The sequence below is a fragment of the Ictalurus furcatus genome, chromosome 15 (genome assembly GCF_023375685.1).
Source record: "Ictalurus furcatus strain D&B chromosome 15, Billie_1.0, whole genome shotgun sequence".
Classification (NCBI taxonomy): Eukaryota; Metazoa; Chordata; class Actinopteri; order Siluriformes; family Ictaluridae; genus Ictalurus; species Ictalurus furcatus.
In genome coordinates this window covers 6,888,192-6,905,000 of record NC_071269.1, presented here as the reverse complement: position 1 = coordinate 6,905,000, position 16,809 = coordinate 6,888,192, and the positions used below count along the sequence as shown (strand labels likewise).

The 16,809-nt window shown below is 36.7% G+C and overlaps 2 protein-coding genes across 2 annotated transcripts in view; both read left to right on the top strand.

Annotated features, from left to right (window-relative positions):
- Positions 1-6,620, top strand: part of LOC128619415 (peptidase inhibitor 16-like) — a 7,881-nt gene extending 1,261 nt beyond the window's left edge. The window contains exons 1-7 of the mRNA XM_053643592.1: positions 1-53; positions 3,187-3,360; positions 4,657-4,802; positions 4,899-4,974; positions 5,273-5,382; positions 5,904-5,995; positions 6,448-6,620. The exon at positions 1-53 is cut by the window's left edge and continues 1,261 nt beyond it. Coding sequence (XP_053499567.1) covers positions 3,205-3,360; positions 4,657-4,802; positions 4,899-4,974; positions 5,273-5,382; positions 5,904-5,995; positions 6,448-6,620 — 753 coding nt within the window. The 5' untranslated portion in view covers positions 1-53; positions 3,187-3,204. The remainder of the gene's footprint in view (positions 54-3,186; positions 3,361-4,656; positions 4,803-4,898; positions 4,975-5,272; positions 5,383-5,903; positions 5,996-6,447) is intronic.
- A 1,467-nt stretch (positions 6,621-8,087) lies between these two features.
- LOC128619728 (peptidase inhibitor 16-like) lies at positions 8,088-16,476 on the top strand. The gene is made up of 6 exons (XM_053644115.1): positions 8,088-8,670; positions 12,176-12,321; positions 12,435-12,507; positions 12,870-12,979; positions 13,415-13,506; positions 14,770-16,476. The coding sequence occupies exons 1-6, from the start codon at positions 8,515-8,517 to the stop codon at positions 14,928-14,930; spliced, it is 738 nt and encodes a 245-aa protein (XP_053500090.1). The 5' UTR covers positions 8,088-8,514; the 3' UTR covers positions 14,931-16,476.
- Positions 16,477-16,809: the final 333 nt, after the last annotated feature.

The following is a 16,809-nucleotide window of genomic DNA, read 5'->3' as shown; positions in this document are numbered from 1 at the left end:
ATTTCTTTACACTCATCTGCTCAGTTCTGTGCTTGGATCGGATCCTATATCATGTAAGTCAGCTTGGATTAAAGCGTCAAACAAATTAATGAATTTAATATGTCAATATAAATACATGTATTTACAAGAATTTAGCAGTGTATTACAGGCAGACTACTAGCACTAGCAGTATTGTGTTTTAGCCAAGAAGAGATTAATTTTGGTTTAATTTTCATGATCTACATCAGAGGAGCCCAAGTCCAGTCCTAGGAAATTATACACACACACACACACACACATTTATATATATATATATATATATATCCATCCTTCTGTTATACGAACTTCTGAAAACTATGTTTTCTTGATTTTGTTCTTGTTTTCTTGTTTCTCTTTTGCACATATTTCAATCACGTCAAGTCGTAGCATTTACAATAAAAAGCGAGAAAATCACATTGAAATTTTCTACACAAATTCCACTGACCAACACCAACACGTTGTCAAAGAGCAACGACTATTTATTGACTCAATTTGCATGTAATACATGGAGTAAATTAAATTTTGGTCAAATGCAAGTTTTCTTCTTTGTTATATTTTTTTTAAATATTTTGTCCCAGCATTTTTAGAATTCTTTTCTGGCTTTTTTGTTGTCTGTACATTCTGGTATATTTGTTGTTGTATTTGGCTTTTCTTTTTAATCATTTTTTATTTCTTCCCATCGTGTTTTACTTTTGTTTTTGGTGATGTTTGTTCTCATTTTTGGATTTTTCCCCCATGTTTTTTTTTTTGGTGTATTTTCACATCATTTTTGGCAATTTCATAATATTAGGATTTTGTTATAATTTTTGACTGAATTTTTTTTTTTACCATTCTTCTGGAATATATTTAAATATCTACAGATCGCTGCTGATAAATTCTATAGGATAGGAAAAATCTGTCACATTTTTTAAATCCATCATGTATGTAATTTTTGGTGTAATTATTCCCCCTTCACACATCACCCATTTGTGTGAGTAAAAACATGATCATTATATTTATTTTTATTTATTATATTTAATTTAGCTAGATTTAATAATATAAAATAATAAATAAATTATAATAATAAATATGATCATATATTTAATAAAATTGTATTAACCATAGACGTGTGTGGAATAAAACGACGGTCTGATTAAAATCACAGACTACACAGTCTACATGACCACACAAATAACCGCTGAAACCTGAGAAAAATCTGATTATTAAGATACATGTAAGCAGACGCATTACACAACATACAACATTACTTTTCTTGAGTTTTTCTTTTGACTTTTACTTTCAACATTTCCAAAAAGAAATAAAAAAATTTCCACTCACTACAATTTCACACATCTCTAAATTTCAATCAGGCCACAGTTTGACTTTTTAATCATCAAACAGCTTTGATCTAAATTCCAGAATTCCTAACAAAGCTAAACCTTAAGCTAGCTATTAGCATTCATTCTTGGTTATTAGTATGTTAGCTAACATGAGAAATTAAGAATAAAAGTTGTTGTTTTCCTAAAAGTCATTGTGTGATATGAATTTGAGTCAAATTTGTTTGTAGGTTTTTCAATTAATTCTACAATTATGAATTATTCTTTTACTTTAAGGTTCACATACTTGTAGCACATGTAAGCGTTCATACTTTTTGTACTTTTACTTGAACAAAGATTTCCAGTACTTCTATCAAAAATCTGTACGAAACTATATATTATCCAGAACACTACACTACATACTTAAATAAGTTTTGCCTACATAAATCTCCTGTTTATTTCTCACTATCTTTAAGCTCTAAAATGAACTGCATACTGAAATTCTTTATTATTACTTGTACCTTGTTCTCTTATATTAAGTATTCAAGTCAGACCAGTTCACACACACATGAGTTATAGCATGTTGGAAAACATTTTATAATGCTAGTTGGATGCTGGTATTTATTTATTTTGTTGACAGTTTGGTTGAGCAATGTTATCAAAGGTTTCCAGTGGGGAAGATGTGCATGGAATTCCTCGCATGCCTCTCAGGTCCTCCCACAGACTAGTTCCTTGCTCACGTAGCAGCTTTGCAATCTTTGGGTGTTTCTTGAAAGTTGATCTTCAACTGGACTGGTTTAACATAGGTGTAGATAAATGATCATCTAACTGTAGGTTGGAAAAATGTTTTAATGATGGTTATTTTGTAAGAAGGTGTGGCCATGAATGAATGTCTTTGCGTTTTATGTGACGTTGTTGCCATTTTGATGAGTGGACAGACTGCATCAGTATTATTGTTTCTGTGAATCATTTTCATTTATGCTCATAATCGATTACACTCTTACTCATACATTTTCAAGACATGGCTTTAACGCTACCACGTAGCTGCCTACTGTACGTTAGCTAGCTTCATTAAGTGATAACTGAGTGACTATGTTTTGCGGGATGGGTTTTATATAGCTGCTCAACATAAATATAACTAGAGGTGAAACAGGGCTGGAAATAATTACTGTACTCTCTGTGTTAGCTAGCTATCTACTGTATGTTAGCTAGCTAGCTATATTATGGGACAAATGGTGAGATTATCTCAGCAGCAAGTATTGCTAACATGAGCAAAAGTTTGCTAGTTAGCTATCATTCATATAACGACAGATATTTCTCTACCCTGGGATTTCTACCAATTTCAGTGGCAACAGCAGTTTGGGGGAAAGTTCACAATCCAACTTTATCAGCTTTCTTGAAGTGCCATAGAAGTAAAGCAAGTTATCTTTCATCGCTAGTTACGTTCGGATTCTGTAACGAAGTTAGAAATTTGGTGTTAAATTTGCAGTAGAAAATCATCAAATGCTAGAAGGCCAAGAGACAAGATCTTTTGGGCAAGAGTTAATATACTGTATAAAGGCCATGAGTTAAGTTTCTCAATCTACAGTATATTTTTCAGGACGTACTTAACATGTGGTAACTAATGTATTGTAAAACAATATTCCCCATTGTGGCCACAGGAACTTAATCATGCAGGTGATTGTTAATATTCTACTTTATGTCAATCTTGGAATGGGGGTTATGTCAATCTTGGAATGGGGTTACGGTCAGCTCTATCGTGGAGATCCAAAATCATTTTCTCAGTCTCAGTTATACACATAACATATAGAGTTTTCAACACTTGCTAACCACACATGCTAACATTTCAAGGTGCTCTTTGTTTTTCTCCCAGCCTCCCTGTTGCTCCAGGATGATTTGGAGAACAGCCCTGCACTACGCTCTATTCTGGCTCATCCTGGCTTTAACGTCCGGGCAGCTCACTGATGAGCAGAAGGCCCAAATTGTGGATTTGCACAACCAGTACCGCTCCTCGGTCAGTCCCTCAGCTGGTAATATGCAGCGCATGGTGAGCACCGAGCATACCTGCACCAATATGTCTGCTGATGGAATGTTAGCAGTTTAGTTTGTGGTGGAATTTTGAGTAGAATGTTATTATCAAGAGTTAGTGTGTAACAATATATGAATTATTGCTTTCTGTTAAGTTCAATGTTTTGTAATAGATGATGACGTGCACCTCTGATGATGCTTCCTTGCAGAAAAAGACTTCGATGTAACAGATTTAGGTGTAGCATAGTTTGAATTAGCTATGTTAGTTATTATATCAATAATTATGTCAATTACATCAGAAGGCTAGTAAAACAAACATCTCTTTGTAGGTAGGTGTGTGTGTGTGTATGTGTGTGTGTGTGTGTGTGTGTGAACTCCATGTGGTCATCCTGCCTGGTTTGTTTTTTGGGGTGAGATTCAGTGCAGAAGCTTAGCGGAAAGATTCAGTTCTGCTTATTCAGCAATAGTTTGAGCAGAAACGTGCCAAGAGTCCGAGACGTGAAGGACGTGTGAATTCCATATTTTACAGCTCGAAACCTAACACATGCTTCTAGCGAAAAATTTTACTAGTATACACATACAGGTACATCTCGATAACAACCTAGTAATGTTTTTCAACTTTACTACAGTTGAGTTTTATTAAATAAATATTTTATTCCCTTTTTAGTTTGTCATTTTCTTAGCATCAAATAAATAAAAACAGACAAACAAACAAACAAAAAATACTCCAAATAAATAAAGACAGACAAATGAACAAAAACAAACAAATAAATAAAGACAGACAAATGAACAAACAACAAATAAAGACAAATGAACAATCAAAAATGTAGACAAATAAACAAACAAATAAATAAAGAGAGACAAATGAACAAATAAACAAACCAATAAGTAAAGACAGACAAATGAACAAAAAATAAATAAATAAAGACAGACAAACAAACAAAAAAGAAACAAAAAATAAAGACAGACAAATAAACAAATAAATAAATACTGTGTATATTTCCCCCCCACAAACAAAGCTAATGTGATTGTTATCTGTTTAAATGATAACATTCTTGCTCCAAACACTGAAATCAGAAAGGATTCAGTCTCCTTCACTTGTTCCTCATTTCCCCCCCAGTGCTTCAACTGCAAACACATTCACACAATTTCTTACAAATTTTTATATTTTCAATTTGAAAAAGTGTTAAGAATAATTGGGATTAGAACTAAACGCTTATGTTTGTAGAGTTTTAGGAGAGCTCAGACACCTCGCTGGCTTATTTAGCAGTTTTAATAAAGACACCTGCTTGAAGCTTGTGTTGTGTTTGTGTAGCTTTGGGATAAGGCGCTAAGTCAGGTGGCTGCGAATTACGCCGCTCATTGCAGATGGGACCACAACCCTAGAATCTTCGGCATACTCGGGGAAAACCTCTTCATGACGCTCGGACCCCTGATTATCAGCCAACCGTTGAATTTATGGTACGGATGAAGCTTTAATCATGACACGACACAGTCGAGCTAAAATAAAAACCAACGTTGCTCCAGTCCATGACTGTCTTTGTTCTCTGTCACCAGGTTTAATGAGAATAGAGATTACTACTTTAACAACAGAAGCTGTGCTCAAGGGAAAATGTGTGGACACTACACTCAGGTGAGAGAGAAAGAGAAAAGAAGGTAATACCATCATGACAGATTTACTTCCATCATGATCGTTTTTAACATGGTTCATTTGCTTTCACGTGTGATTCACGTCATCCCCCCCCCCCCCCCCACAAACAATTGATTTATTTTCACATATTAATGTCTCACATGCAGTGCATGTGTTTTTATTTTCACGTCACAGTTTAAAATTTGTTTAACAAACAAAATGACTGTAAATACACACTTCTGCTGTTCTTTGATGCGGAACTATCAGAAATGAAAGAAAAAGCTGTGTGTGGTTGTTTCAGATGGTGTGGGCGAACACCACCTTCGTCGGCTGTGCTGCACAGTTTTGCGCTGATGTTCCTAACTTTAATGTTCAAAATGCCACAATCCTGGTCTGCAACTATTACCCACCGTAAGTCTGGGCTTAATTCACTTGCATGAATCTTCCCAGTTGGATTGTCATAACTTATCGGATTATCAAATGAGCGACAAATGAAAGAAAAAAACCAACATAAAGTGAGTTAGTAAGGTGTTGAGCCACCATGAGCCTCCAGAACATCCTGGCAGCAATTCAACACGTCTCTGAAACTGCTCTGTGCGTGGGGGCGGAGTCATCCCTGAAGAGAGCACGCCCATCTTGATAGAAATGTTTCATCATAGGATAAGGGTGATCAGTCAGAAGAACTATACATTGATTTTCACTGATGCTTCTCTCAATAGAAGTTGAAGCAAAACGTTAGCAAAATAAATGCCCCCCTCATGCACAACAGCATAAATGAAATACCTTTCATTTTTTTACCATTCTGTATAAACATTAAGCATGCTATAGAAGAAGAATACTTTTATTCACTACAATATTATTTTGCAATGTATTAACACACTAAAGGTACTCATTTCCATTAAAAACAAAACCCCATGTACTTTGTCTGACAGAGGTAATATAATGGGACGGTCACCATATCAGCAAGGACCGGCATGCGCCGCATGTCCAATTGGGACAATAGGATGCCTGAACAATGCCTGTGGTAAGGTCACAATCTGTAAATCTTCTTTTACACCACATACACTGACGTTCTGTTCGTGACACTGATGTTGAAAACAACGTGCTCGTTCAAACCCAATTCCGTTTCTGTAGTAACAACACCATCCATCCAATGGATGGATAGTAACAACACGCACAGAGAGTTGTACGCTGGACACACAACATAAACGGATTTAAAAATATGGTGACATTTTCTGTAAGGAGATGTTTATTTATCGTTTATGGAATGAGTCTCCAGTGTCAGGATACTCCTGTCTAAGTTGTTACTATAGAAACGTTAACATATTTGAATGAGCTCATGATTGTTATATTAATGTAATACATAAACGTGGCTTGGTGCATGAATGCTTCCATGTTCTGCATAATTCTAGTAATGTTAACATTTTTGCTTTAATGTTCAGCGAAATCTTACAATCCGTTGTATATTTCCTACAGATCGAGGTACCGGTATAACCTCAGGACTTTCAACGACCCTTATAGCGACTTTAAGTAACACAGTAAATCCGGCTAGCGGCACGAGCACAGGAAGTTCAGCAGGATTTACAAAAGCCACTGCAGCTCCACTACTGCTTGCTGGTCTGACGGCCATTTATATTCGAATGACATAAACGTGATCTCAAATGCCAATGTCTGTCTCGTAGTAATAAGTCGAAGTCATGTCAAGGTTACTGATGGCTGTATGTTATGTATGAAATGCCAGAAATAGAATATATTGAGTCCCTGAACTGCTGTATGCCTTGATTTAGATCAGTACAAACTCTCATGACAAATGTTGAATGTAGACGCAATAATGTAAGAAATATGTTTACAAATACATTTATTTTAAATACTATAATCTCATACTGGTAACACTGGGTATTTCACTTAAAGCTCTTTACATTATTGTTCAAGATCTTGCACACATACAAGCACTATTATTATTTATTCTACGACTTCAAATTCTAATATATATATACATATACAACATATTTATTTTATACACATGATGTATTATATGTTAATTTAAATGAGGGGGAAATTAGTATTGTTTTACTTCTGAATTGAAAAATAAATAAAAAATGTAACTCTGACTGGAAATGTCAAGCTACAGCAAGTTAATTATGTTCATATGTTATTCTACTGCTTTGTAATTGATGATAGTATTTTTAGAATGATGTAAACTATTATCAATCCGCACTCACCTTCCTCCTCCCCCTTGTCATTTCGTCTTATTACATGAAATAAAGGCTTGATTTATTGGGATGTACTATTTATGTACTGCACTGTAATAAACATATAATTTTCACAGCGTGTTCACTGTGTGTTGTAAGGTGATTGAACTATTAGTAGACTGACAGGCACCCAAGTATATTTTGTCTTATTGGATATATTTCAAATATCCACACACCAGGACTGTGTAGATTTGTACCTAAATGCTGCATAATATACCTAATTACAAAATGTACCTAAATGCTGCATAATTATATCGTGCTTGCTTTTCTGGTTCTTGACTTGTTTACTTTGTTTGTTGACCTCGATTTTCTGCCTTGCCTAGTTTAGCCTGTTTGCCTGATCGTTTGACCCTTGCCTGCCTATGTACATTGATTTCTGCCTGATCCTTTGGACTTGTTATTTTATCAACCCACTTACGTGTCAACTCAGAGCTCAGAAAGTGCCACCTCTTGTGCTAGCATTTGGACATGTGACTTGAGGGTGTGGCTTTGGAGGGAACTTATATTTGTTCGGCATTTGGATTTTAAAACAGCTTCTTAAAACTTTTGCCAAAATCCTTGATTACACCTTTAACTGTACACACTATATTATATATATATAACTATATATAATTATATATAACTATATATATATATATACACACATACATACACATACATACACACACATTAATGCTTATAATAAAAAGTATTAAAATGCTTAGATCTCTTTGATTTACTGTGCTGAATAATAATAATAATAATAATAATAATAATAATAATAATAATAGTTCTGCTAAAAGAATGAGCCTCGGGCTGTTTCTCGTAGTGAGGAAATTACGAAAGTAACTCGGGTAGAGCAAACGCCTGAGGATAAACAAGAGTGGATTGGATCTGACGGTGTCCTTTGTTATCTGTTGCATTCCTTTTCTTATGAAATGGACAGACAGCAGGAAACAGGGCAAGGATGTTAGGACATACAATGCTAGCTAAAAAACTGACGTTTATGCTCCAGATGTAAGCTCGTGTTTGGTTTAATACATCCGATATGGAAGAAGCTTCATGGAGCAGATGTCAGTGACTAAACGCCTCTTACTGACAACAGCGAGGCAGCCAAGCGTACATGTGTGAGCTGGCTTGTGTATGTGCATGGAGAAAATATGTAATTTGACCTTGTGAGGGTTGAGCAAGTGTAACATGGGTGGGAGTTCCAGTCAAAGGCATCGAGAACTTTTTTAATCTCTCTCCCCTACCACACTCTTCTCACATCGGGAATGAAGTTGGAGGACTGAAGTACACTTGCACGGTGAGGATGATTTGGAAAACAGCTTTGCACTACGCCCGATTCTGGCTCGCTCTGGCTTTGGTGTCCGGCCAGCTCACCGTAGAAGAGAAGGAGCAGATCTTGGATTTGCATAACTGGTACCGCTCCATGGTCAGTCCCGAAGCTGCTGATATGCTACACATGGTGAGCACTGAGTGTACCTGATCCAACTTGTCCACTAATTTTACCTGCTTGGCGCATTATGGCTTTTATGTGCACTACAATATATGAAGTATAGCATCCTAGTGAAACGTTCAGCTTTAAACGCTTTAAAGGTGTCGTAAATCATTTTTTGTAATATTTGATGATGTTCCTCCTAACATGAATAAAATGGGGGAAGCTCTGTTTTGAATAAAACGGGGCTCTGAAAATAGGACACAAATACAAATGATGTGGACCACTGACATCCAACAAATCAGAAACATGTGAAAAATCTCTACTTCTCAATAATTTTGCTCAATTTCTGTTTTTCTGAAAAGCTCGGCCTATGAAATTCTAGCATTCTGGCATTCTAGCTTACGCAGCGTGTGTCCCTGTGTTTGGCTTTGAAGATTCAGTATAATCATGGATTATACCTTTAAAAGAATCCCAGTTGAATATTTGAGGTGTATAAAATGGTGTCACTTTTTACATTTGTAAGTCAAACTTCTAGCTACCCTTAAGGGTTCTTCGAATGTTCTTCTGGGAGAACTCTTAAAAGTTCTATGCGAAGGCCAACAATGGAGTCTGTGTAACTCTTAATTATACAACAAACCCTTAAAGAAGGTTCTTTTTTTTCTACGATTGTAGTTTGTTTGGTACTCTTCGTCACAAAAAAATAGGCAAGAACCACCAAACAGGAAGTGACTACTGACTGAACAGGAAATCGTAACCTTTTTCAATCCGGTGTCTATATCTCCGTCCATAAAGCTTCCACATTGTATGCAAACATGGAAGTAAGGGTAGCCAATTAGATTTTAGCCTTTACCGCTGTAATGATTTTGGTCAGGTTTTTAAAATATTTTTTAAAAAGAGGTTCTTGAAGGGTTCATTGGATAATCAAGGGGTCTTGGCTGAGAACCTTTGATTCATTGTGGCACAAAAAGCCGGCTCTTGGATGCAAAAATTAGGTTGGTCCATCACCTGAATTCTGCTGATCTGGAACCAAGAGCTGATGATTTTACGAGCTTGGCTGGGTGGGCTACATTTTTGTAACCATAACAACAACTATAAAACTCAAGTCATTTACATGCCCAGCATTAACAATGTTAAAAAGTTGTTTTATAAATGCAGCAGATAGTGTTGCTGTTTCCTTGATTCAATCCTGACCTTGGATTACTCTCTGTGGAGCTTCGCATGCATATGTAAGTTTCCTTTGGGTTCTCTGGTTTCCTCCAACCTTTCAAAACCATCCCAGTATGTGGACCGGCCACGCTAAATTGTCCCTTGGTGTGAATATGTGTGTGCATGTCTACGAGTGGTGTCCTAGGCTGGATTGGCATCCCATCCAGGTTGTATATTCCCACTTCGTGCCCAGTCCTCCCGGGATAGACCCCGGCTCCACCATAGAGCTGAGCAGTTGAGAATTAAGGCATGGTCCTGAGATTTGACCTCCAGAACTAGCACAGTCCAGACTTAGCAATGCTAATATCTTTATGATGTGTTAAAGTTGTATAGAACACCAACCAAATCTTGCAAAATCGGCACACACTGGTAAGTAACAGGCATTTTTGGGTTGTCTTACCATCCTTACCATCACTCTACATTTATGCACCGCTCTGTTGTAGGTGTTGAAATGTCATTTATGTTGAACCATCACCAGAGCCCCCTACATCTGGACACCCACATCTGGATTACATTAGCGACATTATTATTCCTTAGTGCCTAGTGCTTCGTGTAAGTCATCCGTGCATATGTGTATTTTATTTAAACAACGCTCCCAAATTCGACTTTATTCCACATGCCTGAGGTGTACAATTGAATCATTTCTCTATCCATCCTTTTTTTTTTTTACATGACTGCTTGATTGTTGAAACAAAGATTGGACATCTAGTTCGATTGGATGATGCCTCATGACTGTGTGAAATGACAGATTCAGCAGTTTTAATAATTAATCATGCTTCACATCTAGTTTCTCAAAAGGAAGTACAAACTATTCGAGGACACTGATAGCTTAGGACAGTCTGACGGATTGAGATAAGGTTGTAAAACAGGAGGTTTGTTCATGTGTTTGGGTTAAACAAGTCCTCTTGGATGGGTTTCAGCACATAATGTGTTGAAAGATGATATAAGATCATTTTGTTGTAGCTGTGCCAACATGTCTATGTTGATTCTGAGTAGATAAATGTGTGTGTATGCGTGTCTGTGTGTGTGTGTGTGTGTGTGTGTGTGTGTGTGTATGTGTGTACGCCATGATTCTGGGAACATTCCTGTGAAAAGCACACTGAGTAATGTGTTTTTTCTGTGTGTGTGTGTGTGTGTGTCTGTGTGTGTGTGTGTGTGTGTGTGTGTGTGTGTGTAAAAATCCCCTTGTGGTCACGCTGTATCCTTAGTACAAGTGAGATTCAGTGCATGACCTGTACTGTTTCAGGAGTAATGCTAGAGTAACATTATAGATAGATAGACAATGGACTAGTTTATCAGCAAGTTTGCCACATGGGGGACGAATTGTACGAACTGTCTTATTAATTGCATTAGTTAACATTATATCACAGCGCTCTGATTGGTCAGAAGGTGTTGATTCATTTAAAACAGTTTAAAGAACACATAGTTGTTGATATGATAAAGCTTACTGCCAGGAGACATTTACTTAACATTCATGGAAGGAGTTTCCAGTGTCAGCACTTTGTAGCAGTCACTAATATATAACTATATTTAACTATCGATGGATAAACAATTACGATGTGTCATTCTTTAATTAATATTGTACATAACATGGAGAGGTCTAGGACCTTCAGATCAAATGTGTATGATTTTGGATAGGAAGTACACTTCAACTACTTGAGAGCACAGTTGGACACGCCTGCTCTATACTAGCGTTCAAGACGTATAGAACTGAAATAGATACGACTTTAAATGCGCTATTAATAACGCTCGGTTTAATATTTCAAATGGATGGTGAAAGTTCCTCCACAGTATCAAAATACTCCTTGCTGTAAATTCCAGAGATGAAGACTTTCCTATGGAGGAAAACTTAAAAGTTACAGCTTTGCTTCTGACCGGTCCAAAGCACTGACACTGGAGACTCCTTCCATAAATGATAAATAAACGTCTAATCACAGATAACTTCACCATATCAATGATTTCAAGCCATTTAATGCGTGGAACATACAATATCACCCTTACAACATGATGTTATTGGAAAATAATCCATGCCCGGATGGTGTGATATGGCCCCACACGAAGCACCACCCCTAAATGGATTCTTTTCCAAAACCTGCACATCCTGAAGTGTTTTATTCCTCTTATACTGCAGTTTTTAATTTATTAATGAATATCACATTCATGACACGTTTCGTCTAAGATTTATAGATCTAAGATTGAAACATTTTGCCATTTAATGCCGTGGAACGTTCAAAAACAAGATTGAAAGCTTCTGACCAATCAGATTTTGAATTAAATAACAATTATAATAATGCTTCATGTTTGAATCCTGTTTGTTGCCATGTAGACATGGGATGATGGGCTAGGTTCGGTGGCTCAAAGTTATGCTGATAAGTGCATTTGGGAGCACAACGATGAAGTGAAATACAAGCTGGGAGAAAACCTCTTCCTCACCGAGGGTCCTCTAAGCATCAACAAATCCATGGCTGAATGGTAAGGAAGAAGCTGTGACTAACTTAATTATGAGATCTCTGGTGCTTCTTGGATGTGGATCAAATAATGTTGTTAATATAAGTGGTTCTCAAATGGTTGTCCTCCATTGGCAGGTTTCACGAACGCAAAAATTACGACTATGGTACGAACACATGCGTGTCAGGTATGTGTGGACATTACACACAGGTGAGTGGTAAAGTGAATTCTGAGTGCCTCCAAGTTTATACATTAAACATTAGAACTTAAATGCAAACTTAATGGGCCTCATTGGTCGAACTGGCTACGAACAAAATGATTCGGAAATCATTCACAGGAGCGTTTACAAAAGAAATTCATATTCTATTCGTACCGTACATTTGACTTCTGTAAATTTATGTATAATGAGACTCACTAATGTGAAACTCAAGCGACATGTCAATTTTTTTTCTACACAGTGTATGTTAAGTAGCCAATGAATGCAGAGTTACTTAATAAACGTGTAGCTCGGTGTACATGATTTAAATCAACTGCAGGTGTGTTGTACTTTGTGTGCTTTATGGCTGTTCCAGATAGTGTGGGCGAAGAGCAGCACCATCGGCTGCGCCTCACACTTCTGCGAGACGGTTCAGAACACAAACTTCGAGAGCGCCACAATTCTGGTCTGCAACTATTACCCACAGTACGTCAATGCTTAATTACGCTACTATAAATCAGAAGCAGTCGTCCCCATTTCAGGACAAAAGCACTGTACTCTTTAATTCTGTTGAAAAGCTAAGATTTAAAATAACATTTTTTTCTTCAAGAAAATGAAACCATGACTAAATAAAAATTATGAAACACCTTTGTTTTTTTTTGTTGTGTTTTTTTTTTTTTTTTTTACAAAATTCCCAATACTGTGCTCAAAATCTATGAAGAAATGTAATTTTCCTGAACAAATCAAAACCAAGTTAATTCAACAGAGCTTTTTTCCATTGCCCCAATAACTCCTCAATTCTATACTGGGATGAATATTAATATACGAGGGTGTGTGGTGTGCAGGTTTTTTTTACTTTTCATCTCAGCTACAAACTCAGTATCATGTTAAAGCTAAGTGTAATCTCTTGTCTGATTCTAGAGGGAACGTAGGGGTAGAACAACCATATGAAGTAGGAGAGCCATGCTCCAAATGTCCACTGGAGATGAATGAATGCGTAAAAAACACCTGCGGTAAGATCAAATCCTCCAAATACTTCTTTTACACTACATTAAGTTTATTACTTAGCATAATGTCCCGTTATCACTCCAGTCAGAAACACAATATGTTTATATTGAAATATTTGTGCTGTTTAGTGATTCTGATGCTAATCTTTTAGCTGTGGCTGTATTTTCATTATTTCTGTGAGAAGTTGTTGATGTTATAGAGGGATGTTCTTTTTGCTAGCGCACTTAGAATGGAGTTTAATAGGACAAACAAAAAAAAAAACCCACAATATTTTCCAGCGATGTTCAACGTCATATTTAGGAGAAATCCAACATAGAAGTTGTGAAGATCAAAGCCCCAGAAGTGCTCAGTTGTGGCAGAGACTCGGCTCGGCTAATTAGCGATCTGAAATGTGTGATGGCCTTAATGCTGGTATTAAGCATGAACTTTGAATTCTTGATAGCTGATGCCATCAGTGATGCTTGTTGGTAAATGAGACCTTTTAGTTGTGAATCGAAGAGGGCTTTGGCTGAATGCGTCTTGGCCCAAATCTGTGGAAAAACTGCGATAATTCTGACAAATTACAAGCTCCTCCGAATAGAGTTTGATTTTGTGTTAAATTCGGAGGTGAGAGAGCTGGACAGACTAAAGGACTAAAGCGCCGCAGAATCGCCCTCTTAACGTATTCAGGTTCTTGGTTTTTGTAGCTACATTAGATCCAGTCCAAACCCTAAGACACAATAACTAGACAACAATCATGTATTGGCTGATGAATTACTTTAAGGAGAAAAGAGGAATGTTGTGTTAAACATCAGATCCATCCAACTGAGTTGAAAAGTTTGTTTCTGCCAATATTCCCAACATGAAATTATTTTGGATGTATACAAGAAATTATTATAATATAATTAATATTATACATGAAAGTATATTTGAAGTGCTTGTAGTCTAAGACTACGTTTATACATGTAACTATATACAGCACCTCCTAACGCACTGGCATGGATGTGAAATCCTGATTTCATCCCTCATGCTCTACATTCCAATCCAATCATGTAGGAATTTTAACAACAACAAAAAAAAAACAAACTGATGTAAAAAAAAAAAAAAACATGCTAACATGAGAACTGCAATAGAGCTTTTGTGTAAGACACTTAATCTTGAACTGCTCAATTTTTCACTGTGAATTGAATAAACGTGGTGCTTAGTCATTATCACGTTAATGATGTTTGCCTTGTATACCAATATACTAAGGTTAGCTGTAAAGTCTGAATAGCATTCTTATCTTTCAGCTCAAATCGAAAGTACAACGGAGGAATCCAGTACGGACACGTGGTCGAGAGACACACCTCAGACGAAGCTTGAAGGTTCTTCAGGATTTACAAAATTCTCAGTGGATACACTACTGCTCGCTGGTCTGCTCGCTGGTCTGATGGTTTCTTTTATATTCTGATGATTGAACACTGATAATGCCACCAATCTTAACATGTACCCTAGGAAATCTCCATGAATCATGGTCGACGTTCCTCGGACGAGTACCTCCTGTTGCCTTGATTCGTTACCACTAGTCCTTCACAAGTGACAGCACATACATCAAATGTTAGCACCTGTTTTAGAGCTTCTTCAGATTAGATTTAGCACAGTTAGAGTTCGCCACATTCTTTTATATCTAGCTAGCTATAAACTTTAGCTCACCGCTGTCGGCCTCAGAGCCACGCAAAGTCCCGTAGAGAGCCTGTAATGTTTCCCTTACAAAAAATGTATCTGGTTAATATTAACCAACTAGCTTGCACTGCATGCACTGTCTTGTCTTCTGAGTTACACACCTGATGCAGTCTCATAGGCGGCATAGCAAGCTAGCCGGCTAACGCTAGCTCACTTTATCCAAAGCTCGTGCTAAAGGAAAGAAGTTTTGCACGTTCGCTTTGCTTATTTTGCACTCATTAAATGAGACAGTTGTGCACGATATTCTCATAATGTTTCCGTATGGTTTTACTCTCATAATATTTCTTTAATATTTACAGCAGCAGATATTTACTTTGTAAACAGATACTATCTTTGAATACTTTGACAGTGTCAGAAAGCCATACTATTAGTGTTGTCTTTACTATTTAGACATATTACTTGAATAAATAGCCAGTGGGTGTGTATTAATAGTCAACTCTCCCAATAGACAACTCTCAGTTGTCCAATCGAGTTACAAAATGGTTAATATCATGATTAGCTTTTTGCAATACCTTTTTTTCCTACCACAGAGGGCAACATTTTCAACTCCAGCTGCTCATATTGACTTTAATGCATTTCAAACATCATACTGGTCCTTCCTAACTGTGATATAGCATTCACATTAGTGTTTCATGCACATTTAAGTTTAAAAATTATGATGTTTAGAGAAGAAAAGCTTGTCTTTGTATAATTTACTATAAAAAGGTACTTGGCTCAAGTTGTAATGACTAAAGTTTAGATTATTATTTGTAGCCTAAGTGTATGGCAAAATGTTTGAGTGACACCATTGTATGACTCATCGAATTGAAAATGATAACGAATTTGTTTTTTATATATACAGTTTGCACTGTAAGTTCAAGTTCATCGATGTGATGAACGCGTTTTGTTTTACTGCAATGCACTGATCTGTGATGAAACCCAGGCTGGAAAATGAAATAAGGTCCTGTATTCTGGGACAATAAATCAAACTGGAAAAGAGTGAACTAACTGGACAGAAAGCCTTTTTTTTTCTTTAAAGAATCGACACTTAACTGTAGATGTATAATTCTGTTTGTGTTTGTTGTTTTATTTCATTTCATGCTATGACATTGTATCAAACTACTAAACATTTTAATTACTTCCCTGATAAACAGGTTTTTCTAACCCTAAGCCCTTCCCTCGACCCTTCATTTTATGCAGTCAGGCATTTTACTTAAAAATGAAGACATCTACAAGGATGTTCTGTTTGTGTTCTACACTGTAATAAATGCTCCAATAATAAACAATGCATGTTCTCTGCGTATTAATTAAATTCAATTGCTCAACTGAAGCGCTACATGTATTTAATATTGCACGTTGAAGTGCATCCAGTAGGGGGCGACAGAACCTTAATAATGGCTCACATAATGTAAATAACTTCAAGCTTCCTTCAAGTGAACCCTGGAGGCCGGATCGATGGTTTCTAATATGGTTCATCTGGGAAGACATCTGAAGACACCTCACTCTACTCCACACACACACACACACACACACACACACACCTATGAGCTTTGTCATCCATCTCAACACTAATTGTTTAATTGTCTATGCAGGACAATTAAACGAATGACTAATGTACAAGTAAGTGG